The sequence below is a fragment of the Schistocerca serialis genome, chromosome 5 (genome assembly GCF_023864345.2).
Source record: "Schistocerca serialis cubense isolate TAMUIC-IGC-003099 chromosome 5, iqSchSeri2.2, whole genome shotgun sequence".
In the NCBI taxonomy this organism is placed as follows: domain Eukaryota; kingdom Metazoa; phylum Arthropoda; class Insecta; order Orthoptera; family Acrididae; genus Schistocerca; species Schistocerca serialis.
This window is the reverse complement of record NC_064642.1, coordinates 567,909,013-567,933,708: the sequence shown is the minus strand read 5'-3', so window position 1 is coordinate 567,933,708 and position 24,696 is coordinate 567,909,013. Positions and strand designations below refer to the sequence as shown.

Genomic DNA, 24,696 nt, shown 5'->3' with positions numbered 1-24,696 from the left:
AAGTTGAACGAATTAGCAGAACTAAGATCACTACTTGCAGCTACTGATGAGAAATTACTACCTCAGGTGCCAAAGCATTGTGCATTAGACAGAAATTGGCAACTGTGCTCAACAGTCCAGAATACTCCTATAATGTCCAAGGGCATCTGATATACTCACATGGACACTGTACAAAACAACAGCATGTATTACTCAAAAGAACTCTAGATATTATAAATAAATAGTTTTAACACTATCAGGCAGTAACTCTCCTGGCTATAATGTTATTAGGGTTTTAAAACTTAGGCTAACTGGATAGCTGATCTATTGTATCAGTCATCAAGCAAGTCCTAAAAGAAATCTTTTCAACATGGCTGCTAATCAGCAACCATACACTCGTTTCAACATAGGATTAAACAGCCAACCAGTTGCACATAAACAGTAGGTACATTGACCTAGGTTAGCTATGCTCAAGTCGGAAGTAAAATAAAATGTTCTAGCCTTGGCCACGTGTGCCCAGCTGGGAGCCACATTAGACTAATCAGCTCAGTGGCTTACATTGCTGCCACGAAAACAACACATGTTTGATTCTATGGACTATCACAGACTGACTTAGGGTTTATAGTGTGTTAGTACAGTGATGTTACAGTGTGTTTTCATGTTGATGTTGATTCTTTCCAGTTTATATTTTTTATGTAATCAGATGTTTATTACTTTTTGAGTGTGTATTTTTGTTTTTAAATGGCTTCTGTAAGATGAAGGAACGTTGATGAAACCAAGAAGCTAGACTATTAACTGATAAGAGATATATTTCGTCAAGTTACACTTACCTCCAAGCCACAGGACACATACTGAGGAATACACATTATGGGAATTAAAACAACATTTGTATGTTGCACCTCAGGCTTTATTCCAGCTGTAGCTTTTACAGTTCTAATATTCAGTTCCACATTATGACTCTCTCTTGATACAAGATCTAAGGGAATATGCTGTCAAAGCATATTGCAGAAAATCAATCTGCACACTTTAGGATCAGGAAAATGTACATAGAACGAGGAGTATGTGAATCTTTTTTCATATCTCACTAATCATTTTCCTTTCACAATGAATAGGATAGAATAAACTACCAAAATCTCTGTTAGAATAATTCTGTGTGGCAACTTTCAAGTGAAGAAGTTTCCATTCATGTAGTTAATCATTTTGTTCTTGTTGCTAGTGAAGTCGAGACAGTGGACAGAGCGATCCACAGCAGCGAAGAGCTGACATGGGTCAAATGACAAGCTGTAGACTGGGCTGCTCTGACGAAGAGACATGTAATAAATCTGAAAAAAAATGCAAGTAGTTCAAATAGTTGTAAGCAAAATTTTGTTTCCATTTTACACAAATGCACAACAGATATATTACCTAAAAACCATACAATATCAAACTATTTCCTATGAAGTACAAACAGCATAGAGCTGATGACTATATAATTTGCAGTTTAGTTACATGCAATACCATACATAACTTTCAAAAGTTGTGATACCTGCTGATTGCTATATCAAAAATGAAATTTACAGGTGGTAAATATATTGCTAAAATGAAAATTTCAATGTTTAAGACGTTGCATGACATGAATACGTAAAATGAAGAAGCTAAAGTAATATATAATTGTGTAGAATATCAGTTAACTAGATTACTAGTTTTCCTAAAACACCCTTTCGGCTGCCATTTGCAATAATAATAATAATAATAATAATAATAATAATAATGTGTGTGTCCACACGTGCACACACAAACCCATTTCTCCTACAGCTAGAGAAAGGAATTCCATTCCAAAAGCTCTGTACCTTTTCTGCATGTCTGTCGACAAGGCAGCGCTTCTGCCTTTAGATGTGTCATCATCTTTATTCCTAAATAATTCGTTATTGTCAACCAGAATTTTACATACATTACTAAAAGTAGTAGTTTACAGTGCTACCTATCAGAAGAACTGGACAGTCAGCATGGAGACTTGCCATTACACACTGAAGTTCAATGGCTAAGTACAGGCATGGTTCTAAACAAATGTGGAACACTTTCCTCAAATACAGTCAGAACTGTTGAATCAACAAACATCGTTGGATCAAGAAGCTGCAAAGAAGTATATGGCCAACCTGACAGCACTGAGGACAGAGTTTGTTCTTTTGTGATTGAATGTTTATGAATTTTTAAGTCAGTAGATCTCTAAATGAACTAAACTGCATGTAGTTGACTTCAAGCCTGAAAAGGTTTTTTATACCTGCTCTACAGAAATCGTGCATCTAATGAACGTATTTACTGTGGTGCCAACTTCTTGAAATCTAGTTTAACAAGTCAATATTTTCAATTGTAAAGTTCTTTAACAACCAATTCTTGTAACACTGCTGTGTTCCACTTTGCACTGACTACAGTGGATCAACATCTTTCCACCACACATCACACCACTTCCCCCCCCCCCCCACACACACACAAATCATTCATACACGCGCATGGGGCAGCCTCCAATAGAGTATCAAAAGTATCACTTGCAAACATAGCAGTCATACAAGAAAAATTTTGCATAGTTTCTAGCAAGCAATGTGTACATGGCTTTCAAATGTGACCTGTAACATGCTCTGTCATCATCATCTTGGACAGTTTCCAGCCACTGGCTGGGTCTGTCGGGAACACAAGCCTCTCCATCGTGTTCTGTCTTTCCACCATTCCCCCTCTTCCACCTTCGTCCAGTTCTCTCCTCTTCTCGTCACGCATTCCTTCACTCCCTTCACCCATCTATCTCTTGGTCTTCCCCTGGGCCTCTTCCCCTCCAGTTGCAGATCAAACATCCTCTTTGGAATTCTTCCCTCATCCATTCTCTTCATGTGTCCATACCACTGCAGTCTTGATTTTTCTATCCTGTCCTGTACTGGTTCCTCCTTTAGTCTTTCCCTCACATACACATTTCGCAATCTGTCTCGTCTTGTTACACTCAACCTGCTCCTCTGGAACTTCATTTCACTAGCTTGTATTCTACTTTTGTCGCTTTTGTGCATTACCCATGTCTCACTTCCGTATGCCAAGATGGGGACAAAGTAGGTTCGGTATATAATTCCCTTGGATTTCTGGGGCACCTCCTTGCTCCAAATAAGCCCCCTAATGCATTTGAAGAACTGCCCTGCTTTTCTGCACCTTTCATTTATTTCCATTGTGTTTCCCCCCTTACTTTCAATCATGCTTCCCAGGTACTTGAAGTTCTCTACCACTTGTAGTTTTTCCTCTCCACAAGTTATATCCACATTTGCCCTATTCTTCTTCCTTGTTGTGACAATTATTTCACTTTTCTTTGCAGAGAAATGCATTCCATATTGTGCTGCCGTGTGCAATTATTTATTTATTTATTTTGACTGTACTGTGCCCAAAACACTGCTCTTGCACAGACCACATCTAAATTGCATTCACTTTACCTGGTTTAAGGATACTAAGAAAAATCAAAATGAGACTGTCTGGATATGAATTTGAATCCTGCCTCATCTGGGGAAGGTGCAATATTTAATTATTAAATCACCTTGTTGCACTAACTGCAGGTTGGAATCTAACAAACCTACAAACACCAACGCAGAATGGCCAGGCAGGTACCTGAACTTCTCCTTAATGAGTCCAGCATCTTAATAAATCGGCAACAACTTCTGGTTCAGAATCAGAATCATCTATTGTTAGGCTACATGATAAAGACTGCATTACTTCTAAAAAAATTAAGATAATGTTATGGAATGCAAATCTAATGGTGAAAAGAACAGTGTTGCTAATGTCAGAACCAGAGACAGGTGGAAATATTTAATGGGTATAAATAATTGCGACTGAAAATTATAAAAAAACAAAATGTTCCTGAACACAGATGAGATTGCAGTGTTTGGCCCAAAGTGCACACTACCTACTTTACGTTATATGCAGCTAGAGAAATGATGAATATCCAAAAGCAACCAATTGCTACATTGTGGTTGAACAAGCAGACTGATTCCAAACCCACGCTGATCCCATTCTTTTGAGTTTGGTGACACGTCTCTCTCCATGGATTGGGATACAAATATCTGAGAGATGAGGAAGCCAAGAATGCTTGAAAAGCATGAGGCTGCTACTTTTAATCTCAGATATACCAAAAATACATTTGACATCTTTGTCTTTCACTGTGGTGTTCAACATCGAGAGCATTTGTGGAATTGTGAAGTGAAATGGAAGAATCTACTGAAAATGTGGAAATTTGTATATGAGCTTCTAATTTACACCCTTCAATTTTTCTTGAATGTCTCAGATAGTCTCAAACATTTAATCTTTAAATTTTTGCAGGCGGAGTGAATTCACTTTGAGCATAAGTGTGTGGATATAGTCTGTAGGAAATAACCACGTCATTGTTTTCCACATAAACTTTGATACATTAACATGATGCAGGAACCAACGGTTTGTGCACGGTGTTGTCCTAATATTCTCAATCAATTGCCTTAGCACATCAGAACAGAACACTATGTTTACAGTCAAATGAGGAGGGGTGATAATCTTAAAGGGCACACTCATCAATGTCAGTGTTGCAGCTTTTCAAGGATTCAACAAAGATCCTTGCCTGTTATTTTTCAAAGGTCAAAATGAAGGACTCCTGCCTCTCCTTGAGCATTATGTTGTTTCCATTCATCTCTCAGGAGTTGATGTGAGAACTTTTTGAAATCCCTCTAATATTGAATTTATCAGACATAATCTGTTATTTGATATGTAACAGTCCCCTGCCATTGTGAATGGTGTGTTTACAATGGTCCTGAAATGCAAAGCATATACAAGTAAAATCTGCAATCCATGAACTTCCTGACAATTCAGTGATTGTTGGCTATGTTTAAAACATCTGAAAGAATCCTCACTAAATGCTTGCTGTAATACTGTATGTATCCACTGCAATTTGGTTCAGTGGTTCTCGAGTCATGCAAGACCACAGCTGACAAGTAAAATGCTACACTATTCCTGAACCATCTTTTGATTTTTGGATACTTTGGGTATCACCTTGTAATACATTTCTGATCCCAACTTACTTTCAATGACACCATTTCAGCTCTATAACTTCATAACACAAAACGAAAATGACTGACAAAAAAAATCAGAACAACATATTTCTTGTCCTTTTAAATCAGAAAGTAACAAGAATTATTCAATCTTAAAATGAACTTCTCAGTATGAATATACTTGTATGAGCTACACTAAGTGATCAAAAGTATCCGGACACCTGGCTGAAAGTGACTTACAAGTTAGTGGTGCCCTCCATTGGTAATGCTGGAATTCAATATGGTGTTAGCCTTGATGACAGCTTCCACTCTCACAGGCATACGTTCAGTCAGGTGCTGGGAGGTTTCTTTGGGAATGGCAGCCCATTCTTCAGGGTGCTGCACTGAGGAGAGGTATCGATGTCAGTCGGTGAGGCCTGGCATGAAGTCTTCGTTCCAAACATCCCAAAGGTGTTCTGTAGGATTCAGATCAGGACTCTTTGCAGGCCAGCCCATTACAGGGATGTTGTTGTTGTGTAACCACTCCGTCACAGGCGGTGCATTATGAACAGGTGCTCCATCGTATTGAAAGATGCAATTGCCATCCCCGCATTGCTCTTCAACAGTGGGATGCAAGAAGGTGCTTAAAACATCAATGTAGGCCTGTGCTGTGATAGTGTCACACAAAACAACAAGGGGTGCAAGCCCCCTTTATGAAAAACATGACAACACCATAACACCACCACCTCTTAATTTTAGTGTTGGCACTACACACGCTGGCAGATGACTTTCAGCGGGCATTCACCATACCCACACCGTGCCACTGGATCGCCACACTATGTACTATGATCCATCATTCCACACAATGTTTTTCCACTGTTTAAGGTCCTTACACCAAGCGAGGTCTCATTTGGCATTTACCGGCATGATGTGTGGCTTATGAGCAGCCGCTCAACCATGAAATCCGAGTTTTCTCTCCTCCCACTTATCTGTCATAGTACTTGCAGTGGATCCTGATCCAGTTTGGAATTCCTGTGTGATGGTCTGGATAGATGTCTGCCTATTACACATTACGACCATCTTCAACTGTCGGCGGTCTCTGGTCAGTCAAAAGACAAGGCCAGCGTACGCTTTTGTGCTATACATGTCCCTTCACATTTCCACTTCACTATCACATCAGAAACAGTGGACCTAGAGAGGTTTATGAGTGTGGAAATTTCGCATACAGGCGTATGACACAAGTGACACCCGATAACCTACCCACGTTTGAAGTCCACGAGTTCTGCGGAGTGCCCCATTCTGCTCTCCCACGATATCTAATGACTACTGAGATCGCTGGTACGGAGTACCTGGCAGTAGGTGGCAGTACAATGCACCTAATATGTAAAACTTATGTTTTTGGGGGTGTTGATACTTTTGATCACATAGTGTATGCACACAAACATCACCATTACAATTCTATGAGGAAGTATTATGTATTGGACACAATACTACGAACATACTTCTCCATTTCCCAGTGGATTCATTATGTAAATTGTAGTGAATTACTGTAAAATGAGCTTCATGTGTCTGACTTTAATGTCAGGACAGACTAAGCTAACTGTACTAAAATCTCTGTCAGCATTATATTATAAAAGAACAGAAATTATTATTGTTGATGTTGCCTTTAGTCCAAAGACGTGTTCATGAAGTTCTCCAGATCTGTGCAATCCTCTTGATCTTTGAGTAACTGCTGCAACCTTCAGCCATCTGAACCTGCTTACTGTGCTCAAACAACTTTTACCCCCACAGTTCTTTCCATGATCAAATTGATGATTCCCTGATGCCTAAGGATCAAATTAACCCTTTTTTCAGTTGGGTTCTGCTATAAACTGCTTTTCTTCTCAATTTGATTCAGGACTTCATTGTTAGTTGTCTGATCTACCCTTCAAATTTTCAGCACTCTTCAGTAACACCACACTTCAAAAGCTTCTATTCTTTTCTTTCTGGACTGTTTATAGTCCATGCCTAACCTCTGTAAAAGGTACACTCCAGACATCTTCACTTGATCTCAAAAACTAATGGCCTGATATACACTCAGTTTTCTGCAAAATGATCATTACTGTCTGGAAAAAGTTTGTAGCTATACAGCACTTCCAGCCACAATGTACCAGTTTTCTGTTACAACCAATTGTGGGAAAGACTCTGCTGCAATGTTCAACATTTCATCTTTGCATGATGGAATTTCTGTAAGCTCTCACATGTTGGTAGCCCTGGGTAACAATTCGTTTAACCAAGGGCCTGGCATAATCTGTATCACTTCAGGCAGGGAGGTTACCTTCATAGTCTTGAATGTTGTGGAATTTAGCACATGTTAAAATTCAGGAGTAAGTAAAAAACACATTTTTTTGTTTTCTCCAAAATAATTCCGGTCCCGACATACAGGCCTCCAAAGACGACACTGCAAACAGCATTTTGAAGATGCGAATTTCGGAATTTTTTTTTTAAACGCTGCATCTGTGTAACAGTTCCAGATATTTTGTTACAGTTTTTTTTTATTTGAAAGATAATAGCTTTATGACAACAGTGGTAACCTCTGAACTTCTTTTACTGTTGCCTTTTGAATTTTTTTTTTTATAATTTACAGATTTTTTTTTTTTCCAAAACTGTCACTCCAGAAAAGTTAGATTTTTTGTGTTGATTAGTACCATGTAAAGGAGAGCTTCCACTTTTAAATTGGATTGTTTTATTTTAAAAAACCATTTTTTTTAACTTTCATGGGTAATTTAAGTCTTCACTGAAGTTTTTTCTTACTAATTTCTTTGTTACAATGTTTACTTCTATTGACTGTTGCAGTTATTTCTTATCACTTTCTTTGTTGCAGTTATTTCTTACACTTTGTTGTAGTTTCTTGTCAATTTGTTTGTCGTGGTTGTTCACTGCAGGTCTCCATACTGTAGTTGTTCAGTGCTAATTTGTTTACTGAAGAGGCTTCTAAGAAATCTGAGACCATTCAGTGCGGTGTGTGTTTTCGTGAGGAAACTGCCAGTTGACACAGTTGCAGTGTTTTTTGTGAAAAGGACTGTTTGAAATGTCTTCTGACTGGAGCCACAGGAGAGTGAAGAGTGCTGACTATTTGCATATCCATTAAAGAGTGATATATAAGACAAAAACAGACTTTGTTCAGGTTGGGAATAAGTGTTCTCATTTGAAGACACTGTTTCAAAGTGAAGATGTTTCCAATGACGACATTTTGTGTTCTAAATGTTTTGACAGAACAACAACAATGCCCGTATCTGAACGAGGCGAAGCTTCCCATGGTGTAGATTATGCAGATTTTGCTTCAATAGAGGAAGAATTAAATACCCTGAATCAGTCAAGTACAGAGGTAGGTGTTAGTCCTGTTAAGAAACCGTGGTCAGTGAAGTCGAGTCATAAGCTGTATGCATCACGAAAGCACAGTGGAATTACTAAAGCTATGGATGAATACACAACAGCAAAACCGACCACACCCTTCAAAGTAGAAATTCCATCTTCAGAAGAAAATGAACCAAAGCACTCTTGCACTTCTTGCCAGGAATTATTCACTAATATCAGTTCAGCTGTTGAATATTATGCATCCTACAGTGAAAAGTTGCAAGTTGTAACTATTATTCCAGAGACATTTTCAAAGAAAATAATTTTGAACCACGTTCCATTAGTATCAAAGTAGATCAGCAGAAGGGCAAAAAGTTGTGAAAGTGAAGAGGTACATGACTCACAGTATTAAGGAAACTTCCGCAATTTATAAGAGCAATTACACAACTACACATATTGGAAGATCAAAGTTTTATGCAGTACAACCTAAGTGGATAGTCCCACACCCACCTAGAATGTCTGTTTATGTGTGTACTGTGCGAATTTTGAATTTTGTGTGATAACTTCGAAGAACTTACTGGAGCATGTGACATATGACACCTTGGTTGGGAGCGTGAAGTCATTAGTAGCATGAGGTGTAAAGCGAGAGACTTGTTTATTTCAAGAATGTGGCGACTGCCCTGGAAAGGGAGGACTGTTTTTACAGACACTTAGACTGGAAGATGTAGCAGATAACTCTGCAGAAATTACATATGTGACATGGGAGGAAATTAAAACTAATTAAGAAAACTGTTGCCTTTGACAGTTTCATTGATGAACTAGGTATATGGTCAGTGAAAGCAGTAATACACCAGCATCTGAAGAAATTGCAACAACAACACATTGCAGAAGTGAAAGAGTGTGTACAGGCTGAAGAACTATGTTTAGTACTTCACTGTGATTTTGCCGAGAACTGGTCTGTAATTCTACCACAAGAAGCACAAGGGTATCATTGGAGTAATGACCAGGTTTAAATTTTTACAGGAGTGACTTACTTTCAAAACAAGACCACAAATGTTGCAGTTATAAATGATGACACAGGACATGACTCAGCACATGCTTTGCTAGCAATGCGCAAAATTCGTCAACTGAAAACGGGCAGAAGAAGATCATTATTTCTGATGGTTCCTCTAGTCATTTTAAAAATCATTACCAGCTGTTTGAATTGAGTAAGTCGCTTGCGCCAACTGGCTGGGTATACAGTGCTACCGGTCATGGGAAGGAGCCTTATGATGGTGTAGGATACATGCTGAAGCACCATGCTACAAATCAATCTTTCCAGATCAAATACAGCTGTGATTCAGAATGCTGAGGATTTTACGAGTCGTGAAATCTTACACATCCACAGCTCTCATTCTTTTGTCCAAAGAGGAAATAGAAGAATTCCATGAGCAGAAAAAAGAAAAATGGTCCAAACAAACTATTCCTGTGAAAGGAATTCAGGAGACACATTTTTGGACTAAGTAATGGGTGAACTCATACTGCACGTATTTTAAATAGCAAGAAAGAAGAAGTTTTGTTTGTTCGGTCAACACCTCAGAAACAGCAGGATAATATTCTCATTCACAACTTGAGAAGGGGGATGTCGTGGCGTGTGTGTATGACTGACCGGTGGATTGCAGAGATTATAGACACCAGTTATGCGTTAAATAAACTGTAGCGAACTTTATGCTACCACATGGACCAGCTGCTGGATATAGGTTTCCAGCTGAAGGACACAAACAACGCCATCAGCACTCACTTCCTGTTCACAGTGTTTTGGAGATTGTAAGTGCTCCAGTTCCTATGGGTTCAACAGGAAGGCATCACTCTAAATCAAAGGAAGACACTGAAGCAGTGGAACACATTTTTAGTTCATCGACTCGCTAATTTCAGTACAAAACAGAGTGCACAGAAGTTGTATAAATTGAAACCATTAAGTCTTTGGACCTTTCACATACATTTTGGAACCATTAAATGCCTGAAAAATTTGTCTCTTATTCATCTTTCAAAACTAAAACTATGTTAAATAAGGCTAGGTTTTGATTTTTATGAGCCTGTTATGTGATAATAAAACAGGTTTTATGTATGGCAAAAATTTCAATTGTTTATAAAACCTGTTCAACCTAAAAGTGGAAGCTCTCCTTTTCAGGGAATGTAGAATTATATGGTACTAACCAACAGAAAAAAAATCAGTTTCATGGATTGGCATTTTTGAAAGAAAAAAAAAAAAAAACAAATTATGAAAAAGTTCAGGATGCTATAGTAAAAGAATTTCGACAGATGAGTCCAAATGGAGGATTTTTTTTGTAATCATAAAACAATTATCTTTCAAAGAAAAAGCCCCAACAAAATATCTGAAACTGTTCCAGAGATACAGCATTTAAATTTTTTTTCCTAAATTCGCATCTTCAAAATGGTATGCTCAGTGTCATCTTTAGAGGGCTATATCTCTGAGCAGAATTTTTTTTGGGGGGGGGAGGGGGGGGGGCAAGGAAACAAAAATCATGTTTTCCTTACTTAGTCCTTCATTATACTAAATTCGGTAACATCCGAGACTATGAAGATAAGATTTTTTCCTATCTTGCCTGAATTGATATATACAATAATTTTCATATGTAAACAAAATGATTAGTTCCTTCAATTATAATTGAACTTTGAATAGTTGTTTTCTCTGTGAAAATAATCATGCCTTCTAAATGCACATCGATTGCTAGATTTGTCAGCCAGGCATGAAAGAGAAAGCAATTACATCTTTTGAAGGAAGTCAGGATCGCCAAGCAAACTATTAATCAGATCATTTATGGGTTGCTCAATCATGCCCATCAGAATCTGAAGACCAATGTACAGCAAGAAATTTATCTCATCATTTACATGCTACTTGAATGCATGCATTGGAATCAGTTAGTCTGTACGCTCAAAATTTCTGTGTTACTCGATCTTGCTGGACAGTGTATGTTGATTTAACTCTTGCTGCAGTCCAATACAGTGTCAATCATGACTACAGTCTCTATCCAAGATTAGACGTCGGCCACATGGATAAATTGTGCGCATTGTGTTACTTGAAACTTCTACACTGAAACAACCCACATGTGGTGCAAAAATCGCAAAGTTAAACTTCCGATTTGATGAACACCACCTGAACTTCTGTTGTCATAGCTTTCAGATGACTGGATCAATTCCAAGCACTTAAATACAAATCTGTGTTCCAGATGACATAATTGGAACTCACAAATTATTCAAAGACCAATATATGACAACTTTTAAAATTTAAGGGCAAATATACCATCAGGTAGAATCACTTCTTCCAGTTCCCGACACTGAGTAAATTTCTACAGACCTATTCATGGGCAATGATAATGCGCAAGTTGATCAGAAATGCGATTCCAAGCACCAAACATATATTGTCTCCTTTGCAAACTTTTTTTGCACCAACACAACACTCTTCTAAAACTGGTCAAAACAGCTAGTAGGTAGTCCATTAAATTTCGGGCATCCATCCAATAAAATTTCCTCCACTGAGATTTTGGCTGCGTATCCTCCGGCCATCCTCAGAGTGAGTCGCAAGACTGTCGACAAGATGCCAAGCGCGGCCTTATATACTCCACCACAGCGGTACTGCGCAGGCGGGTCACATATACTGGTCAGCGGCCGAGAAATACGCATACACCTGCGCCAAATGTGGCGAAGGCGTACAGAAATTCGATTCGATAATCCATGTATGATCGGTGGTGGTGACACCATGACAACTTCTCTGCAGCTTAATTACCCCAAGAGCCGGATTCCATGATTTTTCCAAATTAAAACCATTATCTCTATTTATTAAATTATTAGCTGATCTAAATCTCTATAGCTTCCTTGAAGACAGATTCCCAAAAAGAAGAGGTGGGTGGATGTTAAAATCTTCAGATCACTGTAATTCATGGAATGCCCTGTACCAATACAATGTTCGGCCAGAGCAGACTTGCCTGGCTGTAATAAACATGTGGATCTTCGATGCTCCACACACCTCTCATGAACGGTGCGTGTTGTTTGACGTATGTACGACTTCTCACAATTTCCGCAGGGAATTTGATACACACCCGCTTTACTAACTGTAAATCGTCCTTCACAGAGCCGAGTAAAGCTGCAGTCTTCGTGGAGGGCCGGAAGATCACCTTCACACAGTGTTTCTCAAGAATACGGCCTATCTTCGAGGAAAGAGCACCCACATAGGGCAAAAATGCACTAGATCTGAAGGAATTACTATCTTCTTCCCTATCACATACCTTCATTTTAGGTTTTGCATCGAATGCTCTACGAATTTGTTGCGAAGAAAATCCATTCGATTTAAAAATGCTCTTGAGGTATGTGAGCTCTTCTAGGAAAATTGTCTTTCTCGGATATACAGTGCGCCTGATGCACTAAGGTCTTAAGGACACCTATGGTCTATGAAGGGTGATGGCAGCTTCTGGCATGAAGATATAGGTTTGTGTGTGTTGGTTACCGATATACGGCATGTCCTAACGTGCCATCACCTTTACGGCCAACAACAACATCCAAAACTATGGAAATAGAAAAAGACGACTGCCTCCTCTTTTTTGACCCCAATGATCAAGGACATGCAGTGTGAACAAATCAGCTGATAGCAATATTGCAGACCGTATTTTAAACTATCCTAGTAGGTAGTCCATTAAATTTCGGGCATCCATCCGCGCAAATAAGGTGGGGGTGGTGGGATCACTCATGGGAAAATTCCTGCAGTAGTGGGTGTTAGAGCTGCACCTTTTTTAGATTTAAGTCAGCTGATACATATTCCTGCTTAAGGGAAGTCTCTCTAACAAAGGAACCACTTTCGACAAAGCTTAAGTATCCAAGTAATGAGGGAATTAGTATATTTCATCAAAATATACAAGGTATTAGAGATAAAGTTAGTGAACTGAACTGCTTATAGATGTTGACTCAAATTATTGGTATATCTGAACACTTCTTAAATAAGGAGATAATTCAGAGGCTTCCTTTACCAGGATACAGGTTGGCTGGCAGCTTTTCTAGGAGCTCTTTGCGGTGTGGGGGAGTACCCATGTATGTGAAAAACTGCATCCCATTTGAGTCAATTGATGTTTCAAAGTACTACACTGAAAAGGTGTTTGAATGTTGTGTAGGTGTGGTTAAATTTAACAGAGCTAAACTTCTAACTGTTGTTATTTATAGATCCCCAGACTCAAATTTCACAACATTTTTGCTAAAGCTAGAGGAGGTTCTTGGTTCATTTTATAGGAAATACAAAAAGTTAGTTATATGTGGTGACTTCAATATTAATTGTATAAGTGATTGTGCAAGGAAAAGGATGCTGGTAGACCACCTTAATTAATATAATCTTATGCAAACTGTATTCTTTCCAACGAGAGTGCAAGGGAACAGTAGAACAACCATAGACAACATTTTTGTTCATTCCTCATTACTAGAAGGGCATTCTGTTAGCAAAAAGGTGAATGGCCTTTCAGATCATGATGCACAAACTTTAACTCTAAAAGATTTTTGTGCTGCATCACGAGTTAAATATAGTCATCAGCTGTTTAGGAAATCTGATCCAGTTGCTGTAGAGACCTTTGTAAACTTCATCAAGGAACAAGAGTGGCAAGATGTTTATAGCGCTGATAGAGTAGACGATAAATATAATGCTTTTCTCAAGACTTTTCTCGTGCTCTTTGAAAGTTGCTTTCCGTTAGAACGTTCAAAACAGGGTACTAGCACAAACAGGCAGCCTGGGTGGCTGACTAGAGGAATAAGAATATCTTGTAGAACAAAGTGGCAATTATATCAAAACGTTAGAAACAGTCAAAATCTAAATGCAGCAGCTCATTACAAACAGTATTGTAAGGTGCTTAAAAATCTTATTAGGAAGGCAAAAAGTATGTGGTATGCAGATAGAATAGCTAAAGCTAAGTCTCAGAATAAAATTAAAACCATATGGTCAGTTGTAAAGGAAGTGGCTGGTCTGCAGAAACAGGTCGAGGATATAGAATCAGTGTGTAGTGGGAATGCCCGTGTTACTGATAAATCGCATATATGTAAAGTATTTAATAGTCACTTTCTGAATATAGCAGGTGAACTAAATAGAAACCTAGTCTCAACAGGGAATCATATAGCGCTCTTAGAAAAAAGTGTTCCGAGACTGTTACCTGAAATGCTCCTCCATGATACTGACAAGAGGGAGATTGAGTTAATAATTAAATCACTAAAGACCAAGAACTCTCATGGCTATGACGGGGTATCTAGTAGAATACTGAAGTATTGTTCTATGTATGTTAGTCTAGTACTTAGCCATATCTGTAACTTTTCCTTTAGGAGTGGTAGGTTTCCTGACCAATTAAAGTACTCGGTAGTGAAGCCACTTTATAAAAAGGGAGACAGGGATAATGTTGACAATTTTAGACCTATTTCAATGCCATCGGTGTTTGCTAAAGTTATTGAGAAGGTTGTATATACAAGGTTACTGGAGCGTTTAAATTCACATAATTTGCTGTCAAATGTACAGTTTGGATTTGGGAGTGGTCTAACAACTGAAAATGCTATATTCTCTTTTCTCTGTGAGGTTTTGGGCGGATTAAATAAAAGGTTGTGAACGCTAGGTTTTTTCTTTGATTTAACGAAGGCTTTTGACTGTGTTGACCACAAAATATTGCTGCAGAAGTTGGACCATTACGGAGTAAGGGGAGTAGCTTACAATTGGTTCGCCTCTTGCTTTAAGAACAGAAAGCAAAAGGTAATTCTCCGCAATATTGAGAGTGCTGTTGATGTTCAGTCCCAATGGGGCACTGTTACGTGGGGTGTTCCCCAAGGGTCGGTGCTGGGACCACTGCTGTTTCTTATTTATATAAAAGATATGCCTTCTAGTATTACAGTTGTTGTTGTTGTTGTTGTTGTCTTCAGTCCTGAGACTGGTTTGATGCAGCTCTCCATGCTACTCTATCCTGTGCAAGCTGCTTCATCTCCCAGTACTTACTGCAATCTACATCCTTCTGAATCTGCTTAGTGTATTCATCTCTTGGTCTCCCTCTATGATTTTTACCCTCCACGCTGCCCTCTAATGCTAAATTTGTGATCCCTTGATGCCTCAGAACATGTCCTACCAACTGGTCCCTTCTTTTAGTCAAGTTGTGCCACAAACTCCTCTTCTTCCCAATTCTATTCAATACCTCATCATTAGTTATGTGATCTACCCATCTAATCTTCAGCATTCTTCTGTAGCACCACATTTCAAAAGCTTCTATTCTGTTCTTGCCCAAACTATTTATCGTCCATGTTTCACTTCCATACATGGCTACACTCCATACAAATACTTTCAGAAATGACTTCCTGACACTTAAATCTATGCTCGATGTTAACAAATTTCTCTTCTTCAGAAACGCTTTCCTTGGCATTGCCAGTCTACATTTTATATCCTCTCTACTTCGACCATCATCAGTTATTTTGCTCCCCAAATAGCATAACTCCTTTACTACTTTAAGTGTCTCATTTCCAAATCTAATTCCCTCAGCACCACCCGATTTAATTCGACTACATTCCATTATCCTCGTTTTGCTTTTGTTGATGTTCACCTTATATCCTCCTTTCAAGACACTGTCCATTCCATTCAACTGCTCTTCCAAGTCCTTTGCTGTCTCTGACAGAATTACAATGTCATCGGCGAACCTCAACATTTTTATTTATTCTCCATAGACTTTAATACCTACTCCGAATTTTTCTTTTGTTTCCTTTACTGCTTGCTCAATATACAGATCGAATAACATCGAGGAGAGGCTACAACCTGGTCTCACTCCCTTCCCAACTACTGCTTCCCTTTCATGCCCCTCGTCTCTTATAACTGCCATCTGGTTTCTGTACAAATTGAAAATAGCCTTTCGCTCCCTGTATTTTACCCCTGCCACCTTTAGAATTTGAAAGAGAGTATTCCAGTCAACACTGTCAAAAGCTTTCTCTAAGTCTACAAATGCTAGAAATGTAGGTTTGCCTTTCCTTAATCTATTTTCTAAGATAAGTCGTAGGGTCAGTATTGCCTCACGTGTTCCAACATTTCTACGGAATCCAAACTGATCTTCCCCAAGGTGGCTTCTACCAGTTTTTCCATTCGAATGTAAAGAATTCATGTTAGTATTTTGCAGCTGTGACTTATTAAACTGATAGTTTGGTAATTTTCACATCTGTCAACACCTGCTTTCTTTGGGATTGGAATTATTATATTCTTCTTGAAGTCTGAGGGTATTTCGCCTGTCTCATACATCTTGCTCACCAGATGGTAGAGTTTTGTCAGGACTGGCTCTCCCAAGGCCGTCAGTAGTTCCAATGGAATGTTGTCTACTCCCGGGGCCTTGTTTCGACTCAGGTCTTTCAGTGCTCTGTCAAACTCTTCACGCAGTATCGTATCTCCCATTTCATCTTCATCTACATCCTCTTCCGTTTACAGAATATTGTCCTCAAGTACACGGCCCTTGTATAGACCCTCTACATACTCCTCCTACCTTTCTGCTTTCCCTTCTTTGCTTAGAACTGGGTTTCCATCTGAGCTCTTGATATTCTCTTTGCTCCAAAGGTCTCTCTAATTTTCCTGTAGGCAGTATCTATCTTACCCCTAGTGAGATAAGCCTCTACATCCTCACATTTGTCTTCTAGCCATCCCTGCTTAGCCATTTTGCACTTCCTGTCGATCTCATTTTTGAGACGTTTGTATTCCCTTTTGCCTGCTTCATTTACTGCGTTTTTATATTTTCTCCTTTCATCAATTAAATTCAATATTTCTTCTGTTACCCAAGGATTTCTACTAGCCCTCATCTTTGTACCTACTTGATCCTCTGCTGCCTTCACTATTTCATTCCTCAAAGCTACCCATTCTTCTTCTACCTTATTTCTTTCCCCGTTCCTGTCAATTGTTCCCTTATGTTTTCTCTGAAACTGTGTACAACCTTTGGTTCTTTCAGTTTATCCAGGTCCCATCTCCTCAAATTCCCACCTTTCTGCAGTTTCTTCAGTTTTATTCTACAGTTCTTAACCAATAGATTGTGGTCACAGTCCACATCTGCCCTTGGAAATGTCTTACAATTTAAAACCTGGTTCCTAAATCTCTGTCTTACCATTATATAACCTATCTGATACTTTCTGATATCTCCAGGATTCTTCCATGTATACAACCTCTTTTATGATACTTGAACCAAGTGTTAGCTATCATTAAGTTATGCTCTGTGCCAAATTCTACCAGACGGCTTCCTCTTTCATTTCTCTCCCCCAATCCATATTCACCCACTATGTTTCCTTCTCTCCCTTTTCCTACTCTCAAATTCCAGTCACCCATGACTATTAAATTTTCGTCTGCCTTCACTACCTGAATAATTTCTTTTATCTCATCATACATTTCATCAATTTCTTCATCATCTGCAGAGCTAGTTGGCATATAAACTTGTACTACTGCAGTAGGCATGGACTTCGTGTCTATCTTGGCCACAATAATGCGTTCACTATGCTGCTGGTAGTAGCTTACCCGCACTCTTATTTTTTTTATTCATTATTAAACCTACTCCTGCATTATCCGTATTTGATTTTGTATTTATAACCCTGTATTCACCCGACCAAAAGTCTTGTTCCTCCTGCCACCGAACTTCACTAATTCCCACTATAACTTTAACCTATCCATTTCCCTTTTTAAATTTTCTAACCCACCTGCCCGATTAAGGGATCTGACATTCCGCGCTCCAAACCGTAGAACGCCAGTTTTCTTTCTCCTGATAACGACGTCCTCTTGAGTAGTCCCCGCCCGGAGATCCGAATGGGGGACTATTTTACCTCCGGAATATTTTACCCAAGAGGACGCCATCATCATATAACCATACAGTATTACAGGTGATTCAAAAATATTTCTGTTTGCTGACGACACCAGCTTGGTAGTGAAAGATCTTGTGTGTAATATTGAAACAGTATCAAATAATGTAGTTCATGAAATAAGTTCGTGGCTTGTGGAAAATAATTTGATGCTAAATCACAGTAAGACTCAGTTTTACAGTTTCTAACTCACAATTCAACAAGAACCGATATTTTGATCAGACAGAATGGGCATATTATAAGCGAGACGGAACAGTTCAAGTTCCTAGGCGTTTGGATAGATAATAAGCTGTTGTGGAAAGCCCATGTCCAGGATCTTGTTCAGAAACTACATGCTGCTTTATTTACCATTAGAACAGTATCTGAAATAAATGACAGTTCAACACGAAAAGTAGTCTACTTCGCATATTTTCATACACTTATGTCGTATGGTATTACTTTTTGGGGTAATTATTCTGATTCAAAAAGGGTATTTTTGGCTCAAAAATGGGCTGTTCAAGCTATATGTGGTGTAAGTTCAAGAACCTCTTGTCGACCCCTATTCAATAGTCTGGGAATTCTGACATTGCCTTCACAGTATACGTTTTCTTTAATGTCGTTTGTTGTTAGCAATATTAGCCTATTCCCAAGAGTTAGCAGCTTTCACTCAGTTAATACTAGGCAGAAATCAAATCTACATGTGGAATGCACTTCCTTGACTCTTGTGCAGAAGGGAGTGCAGTATTCTGCTGCATCCATTTTCAATAAGCTACCACAAGAACTCAAAAATTTTAGCAGTAGCCCAAACTCTTAAGTCTAAACTGAAGAGTTTCCTCATGGCTCACTACTCCTATTCTGTCAAGGAGCTCCTGGAAGAGCTAAAAAATTAAGCAAATTCCAGTGTTACATTGTTGATTTTCTTTATTTAAACTTACGACTTGTCGCCTGAATATGTTTTTTATATTTCATTTTATCTGTTTCTACTATCGTGTTGTAATTTCATGTAGTGACTCGTTCCAAGAGCATGGAGACTTCTTAATTTGGTCCCACGGAACAATAAATAAATAAATAAATAAAAAATGGCACACATTACTGTGATCTGTTTTGCCAACATGTGGATTTCTCCTGTGTGGGAGAGACATGCTTTGGACTCTACTGTTTTGATGCATGATGGAGATTCACCTCGCGTTACTCTTGACATCACTGTTACTCCGTAACACATTTGGGGAAAGCCAAATCGCTGCCTGATCGTTACAAACTGCATAACCACCAACATCAGATTTGAACCCTCTCATGTGGAAATTAAAGTTTTTTTTTTCAATGGTTTATTTGTTAATTCTCTCCCAAAGATCCTTACAAAGTTTGCACAACGTTTCATTGTCCTAAGAACATATTTTTCATGGGGGCCCTCTCCAGTAGTAAAAGTTTAATTATAACCACCATTTATTTTTGTCGATATTAAATTTACAACCTCTATCCATTTCATTCAACCATTCTTCCAAGTATGTAAATTTGATAGAATAACAATGTCATTGACGAGTCTCAATTTGTTTCTTTCCTTCTTTTTTTTCCCCTACGTCTCCTAATGGCAACATCTATCTTTCCCATGATCACGTGGGATTCTATGACCTTGCTTTTGTACTCTAACTATTCCTTAGCCACTTTTCACTTTCTGTCACACTCGTGCATCTGTCCTCTAGCTATTCCTGCTTAGCAAATTTTCACTTTCTCTCTCGGACTCACTGTTTTGGCATCTTATTTCCTTTTGCCTACATCATTTGTAGGGTTTTTATATTTTTTCTCATTTCTCATTTCATCAATTAAAGTGTATAGGATTTCAACTGAGTCTTGTCTTTTTGCCTGCTTCATCTTCTGGTGCCTTCACTATTTCATCTCTCAAAGCTATCCATTCATCCACTATTGTATTCATCATATTGTATTGTTTCAGTCATCAATATTTGCCTAATGCTTCTTTGAAACACTCAACCAACTCCAGTACTTTCAACTTAATTGCTAATTTCTAAAAGGGAAGAACTCATTGCTAATTTCTAAAAGGGAAGAACTCAGGACTGATAATTTATCTGAGAAAGAAAAAAATGTTTCATATATTTGTTTAGTATTGAATGGTTAAAGTCTTTCTGCCAAGTCAAGAAATTAATTTTCTGGACTGTGTAAGGCTAACGTTACCTTGTTTGGAAAATATCTGTAGCTGCTACGGTGATTTTTATTATCTGGAATTCTGCCTTTATAGCAATAAACAAGGAAACAAATATAATCTAAAACAGTTACTTAAATTACATAAAAATACACTACTGGCCATTAAAATTGCTACACCACGAAGATGACGTGCTAAAGACGCGAAATTTAACCGACAGGAAGAAGATACTGTGATATGCAAATGATTAGCTTTTCAGAGCATTCACACAAGGGTGGCGCCGGTGGCGACACCTACAATGTGCTGACACAAGGAAAGTTTCCAACCGACTTCTCATACACAAACAGCAGTTGACCGGCGTTGCCTGGTGAAACATTGTTGTGATGCCTCGTGTAAGGAGGAGAAATGCGTACCATCACGTTTCCGACTTTGATAAAGGTCGGATTGTAGCCTATAGCGATTGCGGTTTATCATATCGCGACATTGCTGCTCGCGTTGGTCGAGATCCAATGACTGTTAGCAGAATATGGAATCGGTGGGTTCAGGAGGGTAATAGGGAACGCCGTGCTGGATCCCAACGGCCTCGTATCACTAGCAGTCGAGATGACAAGCATCTTATCCGCATGGCTGTAACGGATCGTGCAGCCACGTCTCAATCCCTGAGTCAACAGATGGGGACATTTGCAAGACAACAACCATCTGCATGAACAGTTCGATGACGTTTGCAGCAGCATGGACTATCAGTTCGGAGACCATGCCTGCGGTTACCCTTGACGCTGCATCACAGACAGGAGCGCCTGCGATGTTTTACTCAACAACGAACCTGGGTGCACGAATGGCAAAACATCATTTTTTTCGGATGAATCCAGGTTCTGTTTACAGCATCATGATGATCGCATGTGTGTTTGGCGATATCGCGGTGAACGCACACTGGAAGCGTGTATTCGTCATCGCAATACTGGTGTATCACCCGGCGTCATGGTATGGGGTGCCTTTGGTTACATGTTTCTGACATCTCTTGTTCGCATTGACGGCACTTTGAACAGTGGACGTTACATTTCAGATGTGTTACGACCCATGGCTCTACCCTTCACTCGATCCCTGCGAAACCCTACATTTCAGCACGATAATGGACGATCGCATGTTGCAGGTCCTCTATGGGCCTTTCTGGATACAGAAAATATTCGACTGCTGCCCTGGCCAGCACATTCTCCAGATCTCTTACCAATTGAAAAGTCTGATCAATGGTGGCTGAGTAACTGGCTCATCAAAATACGCCAGTCACTACTCTTGATGAACTGTGGTATCGTGTTGAAGCTGCATGGGCAGCTGTACCTGTACACGCCATCCAAGCTCTGTTTGACTCAATGCCCAGGCATATGAAGGCTGTTATTACGGCCAGAGATGGTTGTTCTGGGTACTGATTTCTAAGGGTCTATGCACCCAAATTGCGTGAAAATGTAGTCACGTGTCAGTTGTAGTATAATATATCTGTTCAATGAATACCCGTTTATCATCTGCATTTCTTCTTGGTGTAGCAATTTTAATGGCCAGTAGTGTATATAATTAACAAATGACCTATTTTGAGCACATTTAATATAATATAAAGTAAATACATCTGTCCAGAGTGCACTATTAGTGTTCAGAAAATTATCATACATACACACAAAAATGAATACAAAACATGTTCAGTCAACTGCATCAACTTCTGAGGTAGGCCCCCACATCTTCAGCTAAAATGAGACTTTACACTGTGCATCTGTAATACTTCAGTAGCTTCTCAATATCATCTTTCTTTGTCTTGTTTCTGAAGAGTGCGATGTTATTATTGGAAAAATATGTCCTGGCTTTTACTGGTATAAAGGTATGGAATCTGAATCCTCCAATATAGGACTTAGCAAAGTACTTGCCCTTTCTTTTCTGAACTGCACTCCTAGTACAGAAACTGCTATGGAACAGATGATACTTTACCCTTTTTTCTAATCTCTTTTCCCATTGTTTCAACTGATATGACGACCTTTCTGTATTAAAAAAAAACTCCACCCTGTTTTAAAATCCACAATTTTTATTTCTTTTTGATGCATAGACCGTAAACCAAGATGATTTGACTCAGTGATAAACGGCTTATACTGATCTGGAATAAACACTCAGTTGCACATTCGCAACTTTCTTTTCATGACAAGACACAAACTCCTTGGTTGTTCCCCTATTGTCCCCTATCATAAACAACTGCAGATTTCAACCCCCTCTACAACTGGCAAGGCAATGACTGCATCCCATTTTAGTTCCAATCAACGCACCTTTGTCCCAATAAACCAAACATGACAAACTGCAGTTTCTATTTCTAAAGAGTTATCCCCATTTAGAAATTAGCAATTCAACTTATCCAGATCCCACCTCCTTGATTTTCCATCTTTCTGCAATTTCTTCATTTTTAAACATCTGCCCCTGAGGTGTTTGGCAGTTTAAAAGCTAGTTTCAAAATTTGCCTTACCATTATATAATCTTATATCTTCCGGTGTGTCGAGGTCTCTCATACAAATGAAACTTCTCATAATTCTTACACGAAGTGTTTGCAAAACCTTACTCTGTGCAAAATCGTACAGCCAGTTTTCCGTTTCATTCCTTAACCCCTAAATGTTCTCCTGCTATTTTTCCTTCTCCTTCTTTCACTATTATTGAATTCCATACCACCATCGCAATTAAGTTTTAACCTCCCTTAAAGTACTGAATCATTTCTTTTGTATCATCTTACATTCTTTCAATCTCATGATCAGCTATGGAACCAACAGACATAAAAATCTTGTATTACTGTGGTGGCCTTGGCTTTGTGTTTTGTTTCTCCTGATGACAATCTCCAGAGTAGATCCTGCCTGGAGATTAGTAATGGTGACTATTTTACCCATAGAATATTTAATCTGAGAGAATACCCTCATTATTACTTCATACAGTAGAACACTGCATTCCCTTGGTAAAAATAACAGTTTTAGTTTCTCCCCGTTTTCAGCTGTTCACAGTACCAACATAACTTGGCCATGCTGGTTAATATTACGTAGCCATCTCGGTCTGTCATTCAGACTGTTGCCCTTGCAGCTACTGAGAAGCCTGCTGCCTCTCTTCTGACACCATAGGCTTTTCTGGCCTTTCCACAGGCATCCCTCTGTTGTTACACCTATACTAAGGCAACATCTTTCACTCAGCCAGCCAGCCAGCCAGCCAGACACAGACACACACACACACACACACACACACACACACACACACACACACACGTCAACAAGACCACAGTTTTCACAATATCCATTACTCATCAGGGACATTTTTTTTTTTTAGGCAGTCTATATCTGATAATTTGTTTTGAAATAAATGTTCCATGGTAACACTGTTTTTATTTTATTTCTCTTTCGTTCTTCCTACTAATTTCTGAGTCACAGCCCCATTTTCAAGCAATCAATCCTCCTATCATCCAAGCCATCTGACTATAAACTAGCACAAACATCAGTCACAGCTATGGTTCAGGGGGGCAGTGGGAGGACAAAATTATTATAAAAAATTACCTGCTTGCTCTGCTTGTGTCGTTTGTCCCACAACTGCACTCTTCCGTGTAATGCAGTACCACATAGTATAGTATACAAATTGTCTGTAGCAAGACAATAAACTGCTGCATCAAATGGGTCCATCCATGAAGCAACATTACTCCCTGTACTGTGGACAAACAAGACTTTTAGACAGTGCACCCAAAAGTAGTCACATTTTATTTAACTAATATGCGTGCACTATAAAGTAAATAATAGACTAACATTTCAACTAACGAAAAGCAGTACCTTTTTTGAAGTGGTGCTTTACCAACACTGAAGTGGTGCTTTACCAACACTGAAGTGGTGCTTTACCAACACTGAAGTGGTGCTTTACCAACACTGAAGTGGTGCTTTACCAACACTGAAGTGGTGCTTTACCAACACTGAAGTGGTGCTTTACCAACACTGAAGTGGTGCTTTACCAACACTGAAGTAGATGTCTCTTTGCAACAATTTTAACTATAAATACTAAATCTCTTACTTAACATCACATAAGCAAACTACCATACTGACAATAGATATAGTGCAGTCACTCCGACCCCAGAATGAGAAGAACTCACTTGTTGTGAGGATCAGGAGAGAAAAATGAAGGGGAAGACATCAGAAATATTTTCACCAATGTGCATCAACCTTAGAAGTTTTCAATGAATGACTGCCATTTCTTCAGTAAGAAAATTTTTTACAGTCATCTTTAACCATCAATTACAATTCTGAACATTAGTTTCAACAGAATAAACTTCTCTAGTACCTTTTTAACATAACTTCAAACTGTAGGCCTTATTCTCCTTAGGCTATC

At 38.9% G+C, this 24,696-nt stretch overlaps 1 protein-coding gene across 1 annotated transcript in view; it reads right to left on the bottom strand.

Moving 5' to 3' along the window:
* Window positions 1-864: 864 nt before the first annotated feature.
* LOC126481318 (F-box/WD repeat-containing protein 4-like) overlaps window positions 865-24,696 on the bottom strand; it is a 100,042-nt gene continuing 76,210 nt past the window's right edge. The window contains exons 7-8 of the mRNA XM_050104979.1: window positions 23,880-24,027; window positions 865-1,301 (exon numbers count right to left, since the gene is read on the bottom strand). Of these exons, the coding sequence (XP_049960936.1) occupies window positions 1,143-1,301; window positions 23,880-24,027 (307 nt within the window). The 3' untranslated portion in view covers window positions 865-1,142. The remainder of the gene's footprint in view (window positions 1,302-23,879; window positions 24,028-24,696) is intronic.